At 38.0% G+C, this 22,591-nt stretch overlaps 1 protein-coding gene across 1 annotated transcript in view; it reads right to left on the bottom strand.

Annotated features, from left to right (window-relative positions):
• myo15aa (myosin XVAa) overlaps positions 1-22,591 on the bottom strand; it is a 55,796-nt gene that overhangs the window by 3,658 nt on the left and 29,547 nt on the right. Inside the window, exons 22-61 of the mRNA XM_055191446.2 lie at positions 22,372-22,547; positions 22,130-22,214; positions 21,999-22,052; positions 21,714-21,795; positions 21,508-21,638; positions 21,330-21,425; positions 21,008-21,243; positions 20,740-20,918; positions 18,523-18,595; positions 17,996-18,187; positions 15,857-15,963; positions 15,594-15,682; positions 14,826-14,949; positions 13,239-13,430; positions 13,032-13,096; positions 12,790-12,870; positions 12,459-12,537; positions 12,234-12,375; positions 11,996-12,086; positions 9,679-9,823; positions 9,436-9,551; positions 9,282-9,341; positions 9,129-9,204; positions 8,440-8,555; positions 7,170-7,288; positions 6,937-7,078; positions 6,744-6,855; positions 6,497-6,571; positions 5,003-5,208; positions 4,784-4,926; positions 4,601-4,673; positions 4,161-4,233; positions 3,989-4,062; positions 3,805-3,887; positions 3,583-3,713; positions 3,398-3,492; positions 1,894-1,971; positions 1,683-1,779; positions 1,444-1,604; positions 140-273 (exon numbers count right to left, since the gene is read on the bottom strand). Of these exons, the coding sequence (XP_055047421.2) occupies positions 140-273; positions 1,444-1,604; positions 1,683-1,779; positions 1,894-1,971; positions 3,398-3,492; positions 3,583-3,713; positions 3,805-3,887; positions 3,989-4,062; positions 4,161-4,233; positions 4,601-4,673; positions 4,784-4,926; positions 5,003-5,208; positions 6,497-6,571; positions 6,744-6,855; positions 6,937-7,078; positions 7,170-7,288; positions 8,440-8,555; positions 9,129-9,204; positions 9,282-9,341; positions 9,436-9,551; positions 9,679-9,823; positions 11,996-12,086; positions 12,234-12,375; positions 12,459-12,537; positions 12,790-12,870; positions 13,032-13,096; positions 13,239-13,430; positions 14,826-14,949; positions 15,594-15,682; positions 15,857-15,963; positions 17,996-18,187; positions 18,523-18,595; positions 20,740-20,918; positions 21,008-21,243; positions 21,330-21,425; positions 21,508-21,638; positions 21,714-21,795; positions 21,999-22,052; positions 22,130-22,214; positions 22,372-22,547 (4,583 nt within the window). The remainder of the gene's footprint in view (positions 1-139; positions 274-1,443; positions 1,605-1,682; positions 1,780-1,893; positions 1,972-3,397; positions 3,493-3,582; positions 3,714-3,804; positions 3,888-3,988; positions 4,063-4,160; positions 4,234-4,600; positions 4,674-4,783; positions 4,927-5,002; positions 5,209-6,496; positions 6,572-6,743; positions 6,856-6,936; positions 7,079-7,169; positions 7,289-8,439; positions 8,556-9,128; positions 9,205-9,281; positions 9,342-9,435; positions 9,552-9,678; positions 9,824-11,995; positions 12,087-12,233; positions 12,376-12,458; positions 12,538-12,789; positions 12,871-13,031; positions 13,097-13,238; positions 13,431-14,825; positions 14,950-15,593; positions 15,683-15,856; positions 15,964-17,995; positions 18,188-18,522; positions 18,596-20,739; positions 20,919-21,007; positions 21,244-21,329; positions 21,426-21,507; positions 21,639-21,713; positions 21,796-21,998; positions 22,053-22,129; positions 22,215-22,371; positions 22,548-22,591) is intronic.

Raw genomic sequence — 22,591 nt, 5'->3', positions numbered from 1 at the left:
TCTGATTGTATTTCAGTAAAATTACGCTGTGGTGTATGTTATAAACCATATAAGCTTTTGTGGAAGGTATAACATTTCACTTCTATTGGTTGGTTGATAGGGTCAATACATTAGATGTCAGTCAGATTAATGGCATTACATAGCGGGGAGGGAGCCGGAGTCCTTGGCACGATGTTGGAGAGCTGCCAATTTTGACGCTTGTTGAAGCTGCTGCTCGCTGGCCTGACCGCGTGGGACCACATTGAAAAGACCTTTTAAATAGTCAGGGGAAACCTGCCAAATGCAAATGAAGAGCACATTAGTAGCCTTAAAGAAAGAAGTGCTTTGTGTTTTTCAAAACTCGGAATATACCCCATGAGATATGGACTCCCAGATACAATGCAAACCATTGAAACAATGTTAAAAACAGTTTATTTGTCAATGTTAACTGCATTCAATCAATATCACGTTTGCACCCTCCATTAATATTGAAAAAATATTGACATTTCAACAAACCACCATTATTGTGATCAGTGTTTGCTTTAGTTAGGTACTTGACTCTTGACATTCACTAAGTTAAATCTTTCTTTTCTTTTTTGTGTTTGTATGTGTTTATGTACAAACGCATGTACATTGGAAAAGAAAAATGTGTTTCAAAGTTACGTTGAAAAATATTTCTTTTTATGAAGATGTCAAGATGATATAAAATTAAGCTGCTTTATGTGATGATGTTGATCCATATTTGACCATTATAATTGTTCTGGTTTGTAAATCCATTGTGACAAGATAAACAGAAAATATGCTGACACATTCAGACATCACTATTCATCCTACAAATCTCAACAATCGTGACAATCATCAAACAAATTCAGATAAAATGATCAACTGCAATGCATGCTGGGAGTTATAAATTAGTTTAGTACTATGATAATACCCAGCATGCATTGCAGCATGAAACTTTCTTTTGTTGATCGTCACCATTGATGTCAGAGTCTCCAACTAGTACTGTAATGTCCAGTTCTTACACATCTTTAACTGTATTTCACTAATATTATTTAGGTATATCTACAATAATTAAACTGCTTGATAACATTAGATCTTTGTTTTCTTTGCAATAGCAGATGTATTTTAAAACACTGCTTCAACAGGCAAAAAAACCTTAAGATTAAAACACAAGAGTAAAGGACCCAACTAAAGCAAACACTGATCACAGTAATGGTGATTTGTTGAAATTTCAATATTTTTTCAATATTAATGGAGGGTGCAAATGTGATATTGATTCAATGGTATTAACATTGACAAATCAACGATTTTTAACATTGTTTCAATGGTCGCATGCTATCTGGGCTACTTTTGTTTTAATTCTCCATTTTGGAGTGGGGTATAAACCCATAACAAAACCCACAAATATTGAGTGATGTGCAGCATTAAACAAATAAAGTAATGTCTGAATTAGTCAGGCACCTGATTGTAATGCATAGTGACACCAAGCTCATTGTCAAACTTCAAAGGCTGTGTCCAGATCACTCTTCGAAACCACAGACTATAGTTGCTATCAACAGTTTCTGCCTCTGTAGTAATATCCAAGATGTACTCCCTTTTGTTAAGTGGGCGGACATTTTGACCTGGAAAAAGACACATGAGAATGCAGTGTAACTCTGCCATTGTGCCATTTTGATTGTGAGTTTTCATTTTCATCTCACCTCTGTTCGTGACCACAAATATAGCATACTCCTCCAAGGCCTCAAGTTTATGCAGACCCATCTCATAGCACAGTTCTTCAATGGCATCCAAAGCCACCTGTACCAGAAAGTCACCAAAGTGAATTTACCTCAACTGTTATGATGTACTAAATACTTGATTGAACAAACTGCAATAAATATTACAGAAGAGAGATGCAAATCATCAGCTTACCGAGCAAGTTTTGATTTTTATATGTCGTTCAATTTCACCAGGAAGAAGAAACAACTGCCTTTTGGAGCTCCTACCAGCCTAGAAATTAACAAATTGTACTTCATTTAAAGGTCCACTGTATAGATTTTTAGCGACATCTAGAGGTGAGATGGTGATTAGCAAATAACGGCTTATGTAGCGTTCAAGCGCGAGTGATTTACATGTTAAGTCAATGCAAAGACACAAATAGGCATCCTGCAGCAGGGGTAAGCGCGAATGACGCGGAATGCGCGGATGGCGCAGTTTCTGCCTCTGCGAATTGAGTTGAAAAATCTGAACTTTGGCAGATTTTCGCCCCGCGCCAATCAGGAGCTTGCTCTAGCAGTGACGTGATTACAGGAAGCGAGCGGAGGCAGAAAAACAAAACAACAATGGAGTACAATCATCATCACTACACGAGACATCTTTGGTTGAGGAGGTCGAACAATCTGGAAAGTTTACTCAATTTGAGCTATATAAGCCCCTCCCATGACGCAAATTTCCGTGTCAATGTCTCGAATGACTAGAATTTAATGCGCGACTTTTACACACAAACAAAGCAAGTAAACTCAAAATGTTTAAGCGTCCAACTACGTGTGAAAAGTGCGTTTTGCCGCCTCTTCCGCTTCTGGTGTGCACACCAGAACTTTTAAACGCAGCTGAAAACGCCTGGAGGACATCAATTTCCAGCTGTTTTTTCAGCTGAGCGCCAGCTTTCTTCAGATGAGCGCTTTGGTAGCTGTGATACTTGAGCTGTGAGCCGTTTGGTTCCACTGGAAACAATTGAAAACATGCGCAGCGGGCGTAAAAACTTTGCTGTGCACACCCCTTAAGTCCACAGATCACCCCTCCCTTTGAAACGCATAGTAAAGCTACGATAGCCGCCAAAGGACAAAAATGTAATCGTCTGAGACAACGTAGTGACAAAATGTGCTCTACAGAACAGTTTGTCCATTTCGCGCTACTGTATCATGATGACGACTTCCATGTGAGGGGACCTGCAGTGTATGTACATAAAAACGGCTTACTGTGCGTTTACACCAGCCGCATTAGAGGTGGCAAAAACGTAGTTGGACGCTTGAACATTTAAGTTCACTCGCTTCATTCGCGGGTGAAAGCCTGCGTCGCGTCATGGGAGGGGCTTCTGCGAGTCCGCTGAGACTCCGCTCGCTTCCTGTATTCACGTCACTACTACAGCAAGGTCCAGATTGGTTAACGCGGCATGGAAATCCGCCTAAGTTCAGATTTTTCAACTTGCCGCAGAATGCCTAATCTCATCTTTGCATTGACTTAACATGTAAATCACCCGCGCTTGCCGCCTCTACCGCGGCTGGTGTAAACGCAGCATTATTCTAAGGTAATAAAAACAATACAGTTCATATGTAAGAAATCCTTCTAAAAGTTACACAATACACCTTTAATACAAACTGGAAAACTATCACTATAACATAGTGATAAGATTTAAAACAACTTAGGTGTGACTAACCAATATAGCTTTCAGCTCCATGCCATTAGGATACTCAACGCGTCCACCATACTGGAATGTCTTCCTTAGATTCTGCTCACAAGCCTTAGCAATACCTTCCAACATTAAAGCATACTGTATGTAAAACCTTTCATATTTATTTACCATTCATCATTTTGACCCAAGTAGCTTTCCACATTGTATACCTTGATAGTGCACCCCTTGGCTTGCACAGACATCTTGGAGGTATTTAAGCAGGTATGGTTTGAGTACTTCTGAACATTTGCAGTATGCGGTGAAGATGTAGAGCAGCCTCCAACCCTTTTGACAGCTCTCCCTGTGAAATAAATTAAAAACACATCTTTAACCCCCTGCCTGATACTGTAGCGCATTGAAACATGTTCTTCATGGGGTTTCCTCAATCGTACGTTTTGGAGCTGGTGTTCCCAGTAATCTGCTTGAGGATTTGGCAGTAAGTTTCATCTCTCATTAGTCCAAACTCACTACTCAACTGTGACAAAGATTAGGAAGCGTCAAAATTAGGCATTGTAGCTATCATAAGTCATGTGTACATTTATGATCAATCATAAGAGGTTTGTAAGTGTTATATACCCTTAGGACTGTACTGACAACATCTTGCTCAGACTGGCCTTTTGTAGGATAGTCACCCATAAACTTCATAATAGCTGAAAAAGAGTTATTACCGCAAAACATTGAATACATATTACACTTTGGTAGAGGAGAAGTGAAAAGTTAAATGTAGACTGAGGACATTTTCACTTACCAAGAAAAATCTCTGTGGATACTTTGTTTAAGTTGGCATCAGTGAACTCGATCAGGGATTCTTGAATAGGAGACTACATAAAGAAAATACATTACATTAAAAAATAGAAACCATTTTGAGGTTTTGGATAGTTTACCTAAAAAATTAAAATTATGTCATCATTTACTAACTCTAATGTTGTTATAAACTTGTTTAAAAGTCCCAGATGTAACAAAACAAATCAAAAGCACCATTCACTACCATAGTATTCTTTTTTCCTACTATGGAAGTCAATGGGGCTTCCGATTCATTTTGTTTACAAATATTCCTCAAAATATCTTCATTCATATTCATCGGAAAAAAGAAATGTATACAGGTTTGTAACAACACTGAATTGAGTAAATGATGACACAATTTTCATTTTTAGGTGAACTATCCCTTTAAGTAGCATTATTGTGTACCTTGGAATATTTCATCATTTCTGATGGTTCTCTTGATTCTTTTCCTTTCTTAGACTTTTTCTTGTTTGAATCACTGCGAAGTACATAACGAAACTTAGCATAACCTAAATTATAGCCACAACAGAAATATATAAAGTAAACACAGATATTCCTAAAACTTTATATATGATGCAATCATCCGACCTGTCTTTTCTCTGGGCCCCTCTGAAATATTTCTTGGCGAACTCCACTATGTTGTATTGGCTATCCTGTAAGATTCTTTCATCAATGTCCAATTCAGGAGCGTCTGTGTAGGATTCTGCATACTCGCTGACAGGAGATGCCACCTGCAGGTGAAATGCAGCAATGCAACATTAGCGTTAAGTTACGATTTCAGATGATATTCCTGGAAAGAACATTGACCTCAATGGTGCGGTCCAGTTCATATGCAGCAGCAGCAGACCCCACGGCAACAGCGATAGCGGCCGAGGCGGCCACACGTCCCTGTTTGTTCTTGGGTTCTTCCTTCTTGTCCACAGGAATGTTAATAAAGTCTGGAGCAGCCACAGGCTGTACAAACTCCACAGGAAAGACTCCAGATCTCCCATAAATGGCCCCGAATTTCCAGCCTTTGCATTAAACAAGAATGTGATATGTAAAAGTGTGTGTGTAGTGTTAGTATGACATTATAAGAGTAAAGTTTCATGGTATCAGTGAAGCCAACATGCTTAGGAAAGCAAATTAGGACTTTAGGATCTAAGCTGTCACTTTATAAAGGTGCCATTACTACGTGCCATTTAGGTACAGATATGCTTGAATGTGGTACCAATAAGTTCCTTTGAGGTATTAATATGCACTCTTTAGGTGTACTTTTACCCAAGTGATTGTTATAGTATAGTATATATATAGTTGGGTGATTCTCACGAAACCATTGAAACACCACGGCACTAATGATTTTAGCTTTAAAATGTGTAATATAGTAACATTAAAAAGCATCAGAATTAACACAATACTGTGTTCTACCTTGCACAATGTGTGATTTCAACATAAGAATTTGTAATTGTAAATTTTATCTCATTTTATGCTGAAATTCTCATTACCGCAATGTGTCCAGCTGTGGTTGAACATGCGTTATGTTGTAATTTAATCAAATTAACACAAAAATATTAAGAAAAAAATAAATGGATGTTTTGCTAGACTACTTTAGATGACAGAAAAATATTTACTGAAGATTCATGTATAATAATAATGAAGAAAAATTAGGAAAATGATGTGTCCATGCCTGATGTTCTCATCCTCCGCAACACACTTTGAGAACAGTTTAAGCACACATACAGAATTTTAATAAAGTTTGATTTTGAGTGACCAAGCACATGGACCAGTTACTTCAAGATGGCTACCAGGTAAGATCATTTTTTTACAGTTATTTTGAAATATTGTCTTGTCAGAATGCTTACACGACATTTTGATTATCATTACCGCAACAGATGCTTATTAAATGTTAATTTAATTAATAGAAGCATAATACTTTGATTTTAAATGCATGTGCAGAATCTCCAAATTATGTTCTTTCAGGTTTGTCATGTCATTTTGAAAATATGTCAGTGTTGATGTTTTCTGACTGTTGCGGTAATGAGATTTTTTAGGACTTATTTTTTAAATTATGTTACAAAAAGTGTTAAATGATAAGTAAAAGTTTTTAAATTAATGTTCACATGAACTCCAGACTTTGTTTTTCAATGTCTGGTGGGAAAAAAAATAAAATTAAGCAATTTTTACATTTTCATGCTTGACATTTTTAAAACCAAGTTTTCGTGAGAATCACCCAGTTGCAGTATAAAGAAAAACTGATATCAAAGTAAAACAGCACATCAACAAACCAAACAGTACTTCATGAAGACACACACATCGGCCTACCAAAATCAAGTGTGTCTCTTTTTAACTCCTCCAGGAGAATCACCTTCTTTTTCACTATGCAACCATAACTCTGGCCTATGAACGAGCCATGGGAGACAAAGGTGAAGGTTATGGCATTGTATTCATTGACTTCGGCATGTTTAACATTTCACACTCATACATTTACTGTAGAGTATTTATGTACAAATATTACTTAGAGCATTGTAAGTCTTGTTTAATATTCATGAAGGAACAATCATGGTCTCACCTTCATTCAGCCCTTCCATTTTCTGCAGGCGTATGATATCTCCCTTGTGAAAACTCAGCTGGGTTTTGTCATCTGTAATGTAATTACGCACAGCGACTACATAGTCTGAGTCCTAGAGCAGGAGAGAGCGCAATTACTTCATATAACCACAACCAGTAATCTCTGGCATGAGTCAGTGAGTGTGAAAACCAACCTTTTTCAGTTCGGTGATGAAGAAGTCAATCATGGTTTTCACCTGAGGAGCTTTGGCGGAGAACAGAATCAGTTTTTCGTTTGTGAGGTTGAACTCCAGCATGTTCTTCGAGGGTATGGTGACAAACAAGATATCTGTGTAGCTGTAAGAGATTAAAAGATGACTTGATGCATAAAGAACGTGTATGGTTGGAAATTCAACTAAAATGTTTCAATCATACTCCTTGATTATACCTGTAAGGTCGCAGAACTCTGAAGTAATCTGGGGCTACTGCGCTGCTCCTGACCATTTTTAAAAGCTTGATCCCCCTATGCGACACAGACAACACCTGGACACCGGTGCCAACACTGCCCTGTTGAGAAAATCATAGATTTTTTTACTAAAGCAAGGTTTAAATTATTATAAGTATATACGTACAGCTGGTCACAAGCCCATGTTGTGTTTTAAAGTGCACCTATTTCATTGCTAAAAACAACGTTATTTTGTGTATTTGGTATAATACAATGTGTTCACGCGGTGTATGGTAAAAAAACATTTTTTGTAGCTCCAGATTTCACTCTCTTCCTGAAATGCCCGGATTTGAAAAGCTTTGTGTCCCTGATTGGCCAGCTAATCTGTATGTTGTGATAGGCCTGAATACCTCTGACGTCAGCAGGAAATGTGACGCTCCTTACCATGTTTGAAAGATTCACTCACAATGCAATGCTAACAGTAGTTAATTTACAGGCTGTGAGTCAAAGCGGGAGGAATTATGATAATGTCGGTCTTGTCTACATCACTAATCCCAGGAAGTAAACTGTTGCCTACAATCCGTGTGTTTGTTGTAGTCCAAGAAAATAGATTTACGTTTGAGATGATATGTAACATATCGTTAACATGTACTAATACACACTTACATGCCAAAGGAAATGTAAAAACGTGAATTGGAAATGAGGTGCTCTTTAAATACTGGTAAATTGCCAATAGCATTTTGTTTACCTCGTAATGTAAAGAGAAGCTAAATTGCAGAAATCATGGATCCGTATTAAAGTGAAAGTGTCATATGCTTGTCTAGTATGCAAACCATTCTTGAAATGTAACCTCTGCATTTAACCCATGTCAATGAACACACACACACACACACACACACACACACACACACACACACACACACACACACACACGAAGCAGTGGACAGCTATCCCTTAAATGCCCAGGGAGCAATTAGGGTTAAGGTGCCTTGTTCAAGGGCACCACAGTCGCAACCTGCCGGCCACGAGACTCTCGGATTACAATCCCGATTCTTTAACCATTAGGCTACGATGGGTTAGAGAGTCACTTGGTTTTTGAATGCTTCATAATGTGAATGTTTACAGATGTCCTGAACAGATTCATACTAAAAGCCAAAAAACTTTTGATTTCATAGGAATCAATAAGTTTTGCTGGTGATCAGCCTGACTATCTTAGATAAGCACCAAACCAGCATGAACCAGCTTCAGCCAATGATTCAAGGGGAGACCTTACAGATGCTGGGAAGAGACGTGAGAAGTAGATATCCCAGGAGTCTTTCGCAGCAGCCACAATCTTCTTCTTTACATTCTCGTCTTGGATTGTGGCACTAATGTCGATGTTGTGTTCCACTGTTACAAAACAAAGCCACAACATCACCATTGAAAAGAAAACAGATTAAAAATACTAGCAGAGGGAAAAAAATAATATGTTGTCAATTTATATGCAAATGAGTTAAAGGGGACATATCGTGAAAATCTGTCTTTTTTTCAAGTTTAAGTGCTATAATTGGGTCCCAATTGCTTCTATCAACCTAGAAAGAACAACCCAGTAACTTAATTTTTGTAAACCATTCTTTGCATGTAAAAAAATAGGTAATTCAGATTTGGCTCCCCTTGTGATGTCAGAAGGGGATATTATTATAATAATACCGCACTATCCAACCACAGCACCACCATTTAGTGCAGCGAGAGAGAGAGAAAATTATTGACAGCACAATTGAATTTCAATTTCAACAAACCAGCATTATGGTGATCAGTGCCTCATTTGCATTTCAAGGGACATACCCAAAAACGGCACATTTTAACATGCTATAATAAAATATCTATGTGATATTGTGAACTAAAACTTCACATACACAGTCTGGGGTCACCAAAAACTTATTTTATATCTTAATAAAGTCCCATTTAAAAAACAAATCATACCAAAGAGAGATTTCATAGTCTGCCTCTCTTCTGTTGTGATGCGAATACAAGCTTCAGAGAATGTGTCATGGACAATCTGAAATAAAAGTTCAATCATAATAAATATCTTTACACACAAATACAAAGTAAATAAAAATAACAAAAATATCAAACCTGCTTAAACAAGAGGTCTAGTACAAGCGGATGATTGAAGCTGTCTTTAGGATAAAAAACCTAAAACAAACAACACTACTTTAACATTTTCACTATTCACTTTTTTTAAATGTTTTTTTAAACAAAACACTGACCCATCGTGACACACACAAACCTCTTTTCTGAGGTAGATTTTCCACGGCACATTGGTGTAAGTGTAGTGCTCCTCACTGCTCCTCTTGTGCAGCTGAGTCTTAATGTTCTCCTCTTCAACCGGCAGCTCTCTGGATACTGTCATGCAACACATTACATTGACCTATTATGGCCGTGCCAGTATACGGTCTCCATATTAACTATAACAACCTAGAATAATATGACACATCAAGTCTCTCAAATCACAGAGATCATCGTAGTTTACCAGGTGCAGGGGCTGGGAATCTTTGACTGACAGCTGGAACAGGAGGTGATCTCTTGAAGCTTTTAGCTGGTTTCAATGGTCCACCACCATACTCAAACTCTTTTGCAGAGAATGAGGATGAGCCTGGGGCATAGACCTTTTTTCTCTGGTTAAGTAAGACACATAAATCAGTAAATATAAGAATGCTTAATTACACTGGTAACACTAGTAATCAGTCCTTCCAGAAATTTTTTTTTTGTTATTGTTGCAGGCAAAAATCCTTGATCTTGGGAGATGTTTTCTTAAAAACTGCAATGGAATATGCAGGATATTTATGCAATGAAATTGCGGGAACTTGCAAAAATTGCAAAAACTGTGGTTGGGGTTTGCAGCTTTTCAATGATGTTCACGTCCTGTAATTACGTCACTTGATAACGTTCCCATAGCAACAGGGGACATGGCTGCACTTGTGTGAAGTAAACCTTGCAAGTAAGCCTACGAAGGCCCTGTATGGGCATAGCCTAAAGGCCCAGCGCAGGTTTGCTCACTGGCGAAATGTTGGCCCCTTAGCGCTGGCCCTGCATGGGCAGCCCTCATTTAGCCCCCAGGAAGTCCTCATACAGCAAAATCCCCGGATTAAATAAACACTGCTGGATGTATATATTGTCCCATCTTACAGAGTGTTAAAAAAGTAACACTGAAGCAGAATTAAAAGCTCTGTTATCCTCTTTCTCACCATCTCTGTCTGAAACCTAAAATTACATTGTACATCTTATTTGTAGAGTAATTTTCTTACTTTAGGTTTAGATTTTGTTTCATTTAAAGTCACGGTTATTGTGATCAGTGTTTGTTTTAGTTGAACTTGACTTTTGACTCCTACCTTGTTCAGTTTTTTGACTGCTATAACTTTGTGGGTTAACGACATGTTTCTTACGGCAGGGAAAAGGCTATAGAGCAATTCTTTGATGGTGATTAATACTGTACATAAAGTCTAAACATCATCTAGAAAACTTATGTATTAATTTAATGTTCGCACACTTAACAGAAGCATCTTTCTCTGACAATAATGTGATACTACAGTATGAGATCCAGCTCTCTCATAGCCGTTTGCCTTTCTGAAGAACTTTAAAACACTGACACTTAAAATTAACCACTGTATAATGTAGACACACAAACATCAAGAATCCAAGTATGAATCACAACAATGGTGACAATAAAATGAAAAGCGTTATGCTGCAATGCATGCTGGGTATCAACAAATTACAAATCTCATCCAGGACTCCCAGAATGCACTGCAGCATAAATAAATAATGAAAATTGTTACTATTTTCCTTGTCACCATTGTTGAGATTCATACCCTGATTCTTGATGTTTGTGTGTCTAATTTACACCACAGAGTTTTTTTAAGCGCACTATTTTTCAAAATCCTTCAGATGGATAAGAGTTCTGGGCCTTCCACTGTAGTATTTTAGTATTAACAGAAAATTATATTTCAGATGAGTATTTAATAAATAATCAAAACAAAATTAACAAACTATTAAAAATATATATATATATATATATATATATATATATGATAATGATAATGTTTGATATTATGTAGAAACAACCACCAAAGAGTTGCAATGTTGTCTTTACTCTGTCATAACAAACATGGCTTAAACACACACAATCAAAAAGACTGAACAAGATCAGAGTCAAGAGTCAAGTTCAGCTAAAACAAACACTGATCACAATTGTGGTGACCAAAATAAACCTTGAGTAAGAAAATGACTCTACAAGTAAGATGTAAAATGCAATTTTGGATTTCAGACAGAGATGGTGAGAGAGAGGATAACAGAGCTTTTAATTCTGCTTCAGTGTTACTTTTTAACACTCTGAGGATTTTGCTGTATGAGGACTTCCTGGGGGATAAGTGAGGGCTGCCCGTGCAGGGCCAACGCTAAGGGGCCAATGTTTTGCCAGTAAGCAAACCTGCGCGGGGCCCTTAGGCTGGCCCTAAGTGGGCCCATAAAGGACCATGGTAGGCTTGCTTGCAGGGAATGCAACCTTTTTTAACTTTCTAATAAGATATATGTGATTTTTGCTAAGGAAATGTGGGGATTATGAAATCATGCAAGCCCTGCATATTCTGCGCACAGAAATCTGCAATTTATGAGGCGAAAGTGTGGCGTATTTGAAAAAATGCGGCCCCTGCATAAATATGACTATGACTATGGCTGATTATGCATTGAATCATGTAATCGCATAATCACGTTTTTCTGGAAGGACTGAGTAATATTTGAACTAATATGGACTTCTCTCTGTTAATCTTGTAAGCAGACTTTGATTCATCTACCTGTGGAGGTGGAGCACTCATCTGGTCCTTAAGAATCATCATAGCTTCATCATGTGGGTCTGGTTTCTTCAGAAACACTTTAGCCTCCCTTCTGTATTACATCAGACCCAGAGGATTTGCACAAGCAGGTTAGTGCAAGATGTACATACATTTAAAGGTCAGGATAAACTTTGGCTTTCTTTGAATTGTAGTTCATGGTAGTTTCTTTGCAAAGTACCAAAAATTGTTAGTTTCTCACCTAGGAGGCTCTACTGGTTTTACAGGGCTAGCTTGGTACTGTTTGATGATGTCTTTGATGTTGTGACTCGGTTGTAAGTGTTCTGAGTTTGAGATGCTAGCTCTCACCACATGTTCGGGTGGAGGATCCCTCCTCGTCGGACCTTTGAGGACATATCAAAGAAACAGAGTCACTTTTATCAATCAAACTAGGAATGAAGATAAATTGCCTGATATTAAGACATACTGTGCTGCCGCGATGAAGGTTTCTGTGCTGGGGAAACGGGGGCTTGTTTGAAGGAAGCAAATCCAGTTTCTTGCTTAGTCTTTTTAAAATAAGACACATCATGATTAGAAATAATGATCTTAACTTTTCAACTTTTCAGCATGAATTTCCAAGGTCACCCACATACCAGCATCCCATGGTGGGGACAATCATCCAAAACACTACAAATGGTGGTTACTACTTATGCTGGTCTTTTCAGTAGAGGTAAATGCCAATGTAGTCTACCGATCTATTAATAGAATCAATTCTCTCACGTATTGGTATTTAATGAGATCTTGTAATCAATACTCACAGGACTGGATTGGCCAGAATAGGGAGCTGGTATATACATCTGCTGCTGGAGGGCCATGGCTTGCATTGCCATCTGCTGAGCCTGTGATACACATTCAGTTCAAAGTTGTACAAGTTTAAGCTATGCTCTATGAAAGTGGCTATCAAACTATAAAATCAAGGATGATTGTACTGATGACAAAAACATTGAATTTGAGATACACACTATTTGTTTGACGGTTAAAATGATGTGAAAAGTCTCACCATTATGATGGCTTGCTGGTTGATGATAGCTTGCTGCTGTTGTGCTAACACCGATTGATCGACACCTTTAAAGATTTACAGAGCCACATTAAAGTCAAACCAAGAAATAAATGCAATGTTCATGAAAAGCAGATCAGTAAAAAATATTTAAACCCGCCACCCAAGCAGAATCAGTCAGTGCCCACATGAACAACGCAGCATCCATACCTGACATATCATGCATCGGTGGCAGAGTAGGGAAAGCTGGCATAGCAGGCAAAGGTGGCATAGCAGGCATTGAAGGTATTGGGTTTACTGAAGGCACAGAGGTGGGGGCAGGTGCATGAGGCACAGAGGTCATGGCTGGCATAGGTATAGGTGGCATCATTGTTCCTCCCATAACAGGTAGAACCGGCACCGCTGAGAACAGTAAATATGGTAACCGATGACCTCTTTGTCAAAGCCTTATCATGTGATTTTATGCAAGTTAGCTGGTTATGATTTTGAGGTCGTGCCAAATCCATTCAGATACGTCTACGTCTAAACAGGGTTCCCCCTTTTTCTGATCACTGAATGTTTTTTCGTTGCTTTTCTAATAATTTTTAGGAATTATTTTGATTCAGACTGCATCACTGATTAATCATTTGTAAATATGAAAATTATAAATTTGTGTAGCAAATGTCCTCAAATGAAGGATTTACTGACAATTCAAGTGCTACTATGGTATTATACACAAAACTGTACCTTTTCTGTCGCTGGGGTGGTACCCTAAGGTTCCAGTTTGTACCTTTACAGGTATACAAAACATAATACAATATTGTACCCTTTCGGCTACATTACTGTACCTAGGACCTAATGTGTACCTTTAAAGGTACAGTTAAATGTTTTGTACCCAATAGGTTCTTAGGGTATAAACATTGTACCAAAAAAGGTACAGCATTTCAATGTGTTGTATACCCATAAGGGGTTGTGCACACCAAAACTTTTAAACGCGGCTGAAAATGCCTGAACAACGCCGAATGCTAGCTGTTTTTTTTCAGCTGAGTGCCAGCTTTCTTCATCTGAACGCTTTGGTAGCTGTGATACTTGAGCTGTGATCCGGTTAGTTGTTTTGATACTTGTCCCGCCCCTCCTCCACTGTGATTGGACGGCCGTGTGAGAACTGACATTGACGAGGGAGCTTTTTACTCAAAGTTGAATCTCTTTCAACTCTCGACGCTCAGCGCCGAGCGCGGAAAAACCGCTAACTGCTGGCTAATTTAAAAAAACGCTGAGCTTCCATTGGAAACAATTGAAAACATCCACTGGCCGCAGGCGTAAAAGCTTTGGTGTGCACGCCCCTTAAAGGTACAAAAAGCGCACCACTCCAGTGACAGAAAAGGTACAAAAATATTATTTTTTCTGACTATTATAGCTAAAAAAAAATTCAGATCTCAGACCATAACTAGGAAAATCTATGACTTTTAATTTCTTAGATTTTCCAGAATATCCATGACTTGAAAACCCTAAATAAAAGTTAACAATAGCACTAAAAATAAAATACACCTTATGTAATTTATTTACAGCATGTTATGAGACACACCGTGACTCCAGCGCTTGCATTTTTTGCATACACAACAGAATACCAATCACCAAAAGCCACGGTCACTAAAAACCACCAAAGCAGTAACAACAAAGTAGCAACAAAATGAGCCGTTAAAAACAATTTGCAGGTCTAAATGTTTAGCTTGCATTGCATTAATTGCACCCAGGGTACCAGTGAATAATTGATAGGTGGTAAGGAGAGAGCAAAATGAGAATGGATGCAAAGCTCACCACCAGGCTGCAGTCCTGGGGGATAGGGTCTGTTGGTGAGGGGCTTGTCCAGGTCCCCATCCCGGCCTCCAATCCCACCAGCCCCCTTCATACGGCTCGACATGCTGGATGACTTCTCCATATCCTGCATGGCAAATAAGACAAAACAGGCTCTTACCTGAGCTGGACCCTTCCCAGCTCAATTAAATGAGAAATCAATCTCCTATGCAGGGGAGTACCTTATACTCTGTAAGAGGAGCGTGGCACATTTACTGCGTGCAATAAAACAGGGGCCAGACCACATCAGCCTTGTTTACTATTCACCAGTGTATATGTTTTCAGAAAATAACAGTTTATGAACTTACAAATTGTCGTTTTTTGATCTAAAAGGGACAATTTTAGATACCTGGGTTTATTTCAGCAGGTGCCCTCAATCATTTATTTACTGGATTTACCAAAAACATATAAATTAGTTTGTGCTGTACATGTAATATTTTTTATATCCATACAAAATAAAAAAGACAATGGCAAGAAATTAAGTGGAAGTCAATGCTGTGAGAAATACGGTAAACTGGTAACTTAATCACCTTCAACGCAGGAGATCTGGTGCCAATAGAGCACATCTGATATACTCAAAATCTCATTCTGAGGATCAAATGACCAATTGTTTTCTTTAGGCATTCAGGTTAATAGATATATTAAATGTCTAAATGATATTCATTTGGTTACACTTACGCTTGTTTAAAACCCATTAACCGAATTAAAGGGAACAAACTAGAAAAGACTCACCCCATTAACATCAGACAGCACCGGATCAAACAGGCTGTCGAGATATCTGTCCATGCCTTTCTGATTTGGGGCCTCACTGAAGTCCGAATCTATCGGTTGGACACAGGTTATAGGCAAAAAACATAGCATTTGAAAATAAAATGTATGCACAAGTACAGAATGTTTAAGTGACAGTTCACAGGAAAATGGAAAATTTGTAAGAGGGAGAAAATATTTTTTGTTTTAAATGAACTTTCAGGCAAAGCTAGTAAAAAGCAGCTGACCATGACTGTAATATCCATCTGAATCTAGGAGGTTGGAGCTAGGCATCGTCTGGGGGAGCAGAAGTGAGCTGTCATCATCCGAATCAAATCCACTTCCAAACAGAGCCCTGTGGAAGTTTACATTGAGGCCAAAACATCAGCCAACATAAGCATTTTCGTTTCTGATCACTTTAAATAAACACATATCATGTAACATTAGGCTTTCACAGTTTGTGCCATACGAAAGTACATGGAAAGTAGACTTTAAATTTCAATAGAGGACCATGTGTCATATTATGGCATACAACTCATTTCAGGATAGATCACCCAAAAAAAAGGTCTTATCATTTATTCACTCTCATGTTGTTACAAACCTGTATAAATTACTTTGTTCTGACGAACACAAAGGAAGATATTTTGAGGAATGTTTATAACATAGACTGTAAAAAAAGATTGATGACGCAACCCTGCTTCCTTCCGTTTTAATTAACTGAATGTAAAATGTCCATCAATGGGCGCTGACATGTTACACAAAAACGTCAGTTTGGAGCCAGGGCATGCGCACAAAGAATCATCTGTGGAGCCCAGAGGTGGAGCCGCGATATCAATTCACCCAATTCAACCACACCCCTTGAACATCCCATTTGACTGGCTTGCTAAAATAAAGTGAGTTTAATACAACTCATTTTGTCGATGTGAAAATAACACAGAAATCGAAAAATGAATAGTTAGTTATATCTTCAATGTCTGAATCAAGTCCGCTCAGAGAAGCTGTCAATCACAAATGTCAATCATAGCGACACGCCCCGTTTCTGTTACATCAAATTACTAGCTTGCTTATCACCAAAAATCAACAATTGAACATATATCGGCGTGATAACAACTACCTTAAAGGACCATAACCATCTTTCGGAAAAACATTTTTTGGAAGTGTTATTTATTTGAAGAGGGCGGGGTTTTTGACTTGTCCTGCAGCCAGCCACCAAGGGGCGATCAAAAAGCCTGCAGCTTCACTTTTAAAAATGTATGAGGCATATTTTGAAGAATGTTTGTAACCAAACCAATCAGAAGCCCTATTGAATTCCATATAGGAAAAGTCAATGGGGCCACTGATCGGTTTGGTTACAAACATTCCTCAAAATATGGGTAGTGTAAATGAGTTTAATGGCTGAATTTTAATTTTGGGTAAACTATCCCTGTAAATAAATAAATATTTCACACAAAACTGAAAAACTCCTCATGTTGTTTTAAAGGAAACGTTTTTCAATATTTTACTATGTTCTTACCTCATCTTAGACGAATTACTTCATACCTATCTTTTTTCAATGTGTGCACCTAATCTTTGTACAGCGTGTCATGAATGTGTTAGCATTTAGCCTAGCCCCATTCATTCCTTAGGATCCAAACAGGGATGAATTTAGAAGCCACCAAACACTTCCATGTTTTCCTATTTAAAGACTGTTACATGAGTAGTTACACGAGTAAGTATGGTGGCACAAAATAAAACCTGGTGATCTTTTAACAAAGATCAATTGCGCGCATTGAAAAAAGATTTGAGAATAATTTTTCTAAGTTGAGGTAAGAGCATAGTAAAATATTGAAAAATTGTGGTGTTTTCCTTTAAAGCCAATGCTATTTATTCTGTTAAACAGGTAGTTCATTTTTTTTTATGAATTATAAGGCAGCTCTTGCTATTCAAGCACAGTTTATATTGAACACAGCTCTCAAACACTAAAGAGAATCATAAAAGTACCAATAAGCCTTTTTGATAGTTTTAGGGGTGGTTTCTCAGACAGGGATTATCTTAATCCTAGGCCTTATATTTGAGTCATATTTAAAAGCATAATTTAAAAATAAACATTACTGTTGTGCATCTTGAGACACAACACTTGCACTGATATATTTTAAGCTATGTCAGAGCAAGTTGTTTTTGATCATTTAAGGTAGTCTGGGACTAGTTTTAAGCCCTGTCTGGGAAACCGCCACTTATTGTATTTTGTTTGCTCTTCTTGTTTTGGGACTGGGGTCAATTTGATTTATACTTGTTTGAAAAGAGCTGTGTAATGGTCTATATTTTTGCTACTTTACTGTACAATAAAAAATAACAGCATTTGAATTTGGAAACAAAATGGGGTAACAGTGAATTATGTAGACACTAACAGTCCAGCATTGGGCCTGGTTCTGGTAGGACTCTCAGCTGAAATGATGAAGTAGGACTTTTGCTTTGGAAAATTTCTCATCAGCTCCATGTCTGCGATCAAATCCATTACGTAATCGTGCCCTGCAAGCTCCGCCCACTGTCCGTGCTCTTTCATGATAACCGAGCAGCCTTTCCAAGCCTCCGTCACACCCCTGTGGAGCCAATTAATGGATCTATTCAATTACAGATGGAAAAGTAATGGAGGGACTATACATATCCTAACGTGCCCGAAAGAAAGAACCATGGACTAATGACATTCAATACAGCATATTAATGAGCTTCCATTTGAGAATAAGAGATATAAACAATACAGCACTTAAGCAACTGGATAAAGTTGAGCATAGAGGTTTTTGAATAAACTTGGATATAGGACATATGTTACTGTAAGTGCATAGTATGGATAGTGTGACTGGGAACTGATTCATACATCAGCTTAACATCCATAGATCAGATTTAAATAGCTAAATTAGGTCACTTGATTGTGTACCTGTGCTGTAGGATATCAGCAGCCAACTCCTCTCCACTGGTCCATGAGTGCACAGGGCACAAGAATGATGTACCTGTCAATATAGCATGACATTTAACAGCTGTGCGTGTATGAGTGAATGTAGCACATGACTCTTGTCTATTCTGTTTAGCACCATGGATCAGGTATCATCTGATACAGCTGAGTGTAACACAATTGTCTCAGAGGACTTTGAGGCACAAAAGAACCTGCCAGGCTGTTTGATTGAGATTACAGTGATAAGAGCACCTTTCAGTGCCTAAAAGCAGCTTTATTTTTAGACTACTCATTCTTGTGTATGCATTTTCATTCCAAAAGGCCATTGTTTTTCTCTATTTCTAACTAGTGCATGCCTTCAAATGTATGTTTATATTTTTCCATAGGGTTTGTTAAGATTGATTGGGCACTGTCTGGGAGATGCACTAAAGGATGCACATCCTTAACTGATAAGGATGATAAATGCCACAAAAAACTTGTTAACATAATACAATAAAGCTGTATTTGTTCAAATTAGGTAATACATAGATAACATGAACTAACAATGAGCAATATTTCTACAGTATTTATTTATCTTAAAGCAACACTATGTAGTTTATTTTTACCTTTAAATAATGTCTCTAAAATTATTTCAGTGATAGAACAACTTTTAACTGGACAAATTGTACTGTTGCTGCAACCTGAACAGCCTCCTAGCTGCTACAAGCACACTCTGAAAGTGGCGGTGGAGGGTAGAGCACACCCCTGCCTGCAGAAGAGTGTCTGATACCAGGCAATGTTGTGCTTTTCAACCACATGGGGGAGCTGTAAGTCATTTTTACATGGAAACTACACAGTGTTGCTTTAAGTCGTGTTAATTTCAGCAAATTTTTCAAATTAAAAGTTGTAAATGTTAAAGGGACATTCAACTTTTTTTGAAAATATGCTGATTTTCCAGCTCCCCTAGAGTTAAACATTTGATTTTTACCATTTTGGAATCCATTCAGCTGATCTCCGGGTCTGTCGCTACCACTTTTAGCATAGCTTAGCGCAATCCATTGAATCTGATTAGACCATTTAGCATTGCGCTAAAAAATAATAAAAAATGCTGTAATATGGCTGAAGCAGGTTTATTGCTATTACGCACTGCCCGAAAATAGCTATTGAAAGTTACTAAGGGGACTATTTTCGGCTGCTGCGTAATATCAGCAAAGTCCTTGATTATTACACCAGAATGAGAGTATAACAAAATCGCAACTTTTAATGTTCTGTCGTTCTTAATACACGATGTAACTACAGAAGAGTCAAGTTTTAAATTGGAAAAATATTGAAACTCTTTGGTTATTGGTTAGCGCGATGCTAAATGATCTAATCGGATTCAATGGAATATGCTAAGCTATGCTAAAAGTGGTAGCGCCAGACCCGGAGATCGGCTGAATGGGTTCCAAAACGGTAAAAATCAAATGTTTATCTCTAGGGGAGCTGGAAAAATGTGCATATTTTTTTTAAAAAAGTGGAATGTCCCTTTAATATTAGTGAATGCACAACGAACTAACATGAACAACTATGCCAATAACTAACATTAACAAAGATTAATAAGATGCCAAAAAACTATACTGATTATTGTTAGCTGATGTTAGCTAATGCATTTACTACTGTTACCCTTACTAAAAACGTCTAGTTTGTGCATTTTAATAAATGCATACAATCTTAATGTAACCCTATTCCTTTTTGGAGTCATTACTGGAAACTAGGGCTGTAACGATTAATCGTGCAAATGCGCATTTTCTCAATATCACAGTGAAATCCCGGCACATCCCAAAGCCAGGGGGCGCTCTCGTGCAGAAACTCCCTTTGTGCCACAGAAGAAGAAGCATTAAAAACGCTATTCCAGGAAATGTCCATAAGGATATTTATATCGCTGTTCTTCAAATTGTTTCAGGTATTTTCATGATAATAAAGAATATTTTGAGTGTTTTTATATATTAATATTAAATATTTTGAGCTTTTTTAAATGCATGTTATAAACGACTCAGACTCATAATGATTTTAAATTGATAAGGACTTTGTAGTGACCAAAACACCGTAGTACACACACAAGCTGTGCATGCAACACATAATCGATTTGAAATCGATTCCGAATCGATTAATCGTTACAGCCTACTGGAAACCATTGCCTGGTGGCAAAAACTCAAACAATGCGAGCGAAACGCTGATACACACCATCAAAACAGGGCACGTGCAAAACCATATTTGCTTTCTTCCTATTGGCCGTCCATTCCAGCAGGGACAGTGGATAAGTCCTTGCAGTTTCTGGTCCATACAGCGACTTCTGCATGGCCTGTATTAACTTATGTTGGCCGGCAGCTTTGAATCCATTATAAGCATGGTCTGAGATAAACCTGAGGCATACAAAAGCAAAAATCTTTTAATTCAGTTAGTTAGGTCAATGATTTTGCAGCCCTGGTATGAATACCAAAAATTTAGTTACTTCAATAGGTATTTCTCCATTTTAGTTGATGGTGCAAATGCACTCAAACAGGCTAAAAGCAGCAGCCAGCCCCTCTCTGAATTGTCTGGGTTGGGGTTTCTCCAAACCTGATTGGCAATTTGACACAAAATTTCATCCCGTAAGGCAGGGTTGTTGAGTCCCACTTGGATGATGTAGTTTCCAAATAAATTCTCTTGAACACCATTGAGATGTGGGTCACCCATAAACCTCAAGATCTGAGTCAAAGAGCATAACATAATGTTAGTTGTGTGTATAAGTGAGAGTAAAGACAAAAACTTTAACAATATGTATTAAACTGTACCATGACAAACACATCTACAGCCTCGTGTTTAAGATCATCATCAATGTGGGTTAGGGGTGCATTCAGTGGTGCAGTTAACATTCCAAACTTTGGCTCCTAAAAAAGTAATTTAGTAATCAAAACATATATAGAGCAAACAATTGGAGCATGTTTTAATCCTGAACACATAAGGTCTTACATTGAAGTAAATCTGAACAAATTTCGAGATGGTGTGGTTGTTGATGTCAAGAGGCAGCGTAAACTGGGACTCCACCTGAACAGTCGGAGCCTGAACCAGAGCCAGGCAATCTGAATGGAGCTCTCTACCGCCTTAAAAACACAGAGGTGAGATGTGAGGCCTGTGTGCAGTATTTTTAACAAGTCATAAAATCGCACGTCCAGTACCTGCGGCTGCCTGCAGCAATGCCCCGAGTTCAGCTGGAATAACAAGATGAGTGACGTTGACCACTTCTCGTTTTGACAGCTCCTGCAAATAAAGCATAACTGTAAGCCAAGCAAACAATGATCAAAATAGTGGTACTGTATATCTATATACTGCTGTATATATACAGAAATGTGCCAAAACTCCATAAAAATGATGCGTGAAGTTTCTGATCTGGTTATTTCCTTAAATATAAATTTAACACAGACCAAAACATGGTTCATTAATACATAGAATGCCGTTATAACCATTTCTATTCTCCTCTGCTCCTCTTGTGCCTTTCTTCTGGCTTCATATCTCAACTAAAATCAAAGGAGAAAACAGTTAAATGTGGTACTATACCTCAGCCTGATCACTATTAAAAAAGGACCGTTCTTACCCTTATGTATCGCTTACGATCAATGTACATTTGGACCAAAGAGCGAAATTTCACAAGGTAAGCTCTCCTTTTTGCAAACTGTTTCCTGTGAAGCACATGTATGAATATTGTTAAAAAAAAAGTTGGTCCCAATACGTCCTAATATCATTTAGGTACAGATATGTATACATTTGGTACCAATATTTCCCTCTGAGGTACCAATATGAAGAAGAGATATTTGAGAGAGAATTGAAGGTTTGTACCTTGCAAGATTGCCTCTGCAATGTGCCTGCAATCGTATGATCTTCATGCGAAAGGATTTGTAGCGTTTTCTCACGAAGAACATCCTTGTGTATCGCTGAAGAGTCAGTGCAGCTATATGTCTGACTCTGTCCCTCTTACTCTCCAATAGGAAGTAAATATTCTCTTTCATGAACAACTAACAAACATTAAGAGGTGTTAATCAGTGCTACATGTATATTT

Source organism: Misgurnus anguillicaudatus, chromosome 19 (assembly GCF_027580225.2).
Source record: "Misgurnus anguillicaudatus chromosome 19, ASM2758022v2, whole genome shotgun sequence".
In the NCBI taxonomy this organism is placed as follows: Eukaryota; Metazoa; Chordata; class Actinopteri; order Cypriniformes; family Cobitidae; genus Misgurnus; species Misgurnus anguillicaudatus.
The sequence above is the reverse complement of the archived record's forward strand: the minus strand, read 5'-3'. Positions and strand labels throughout refer to the sequence as shown.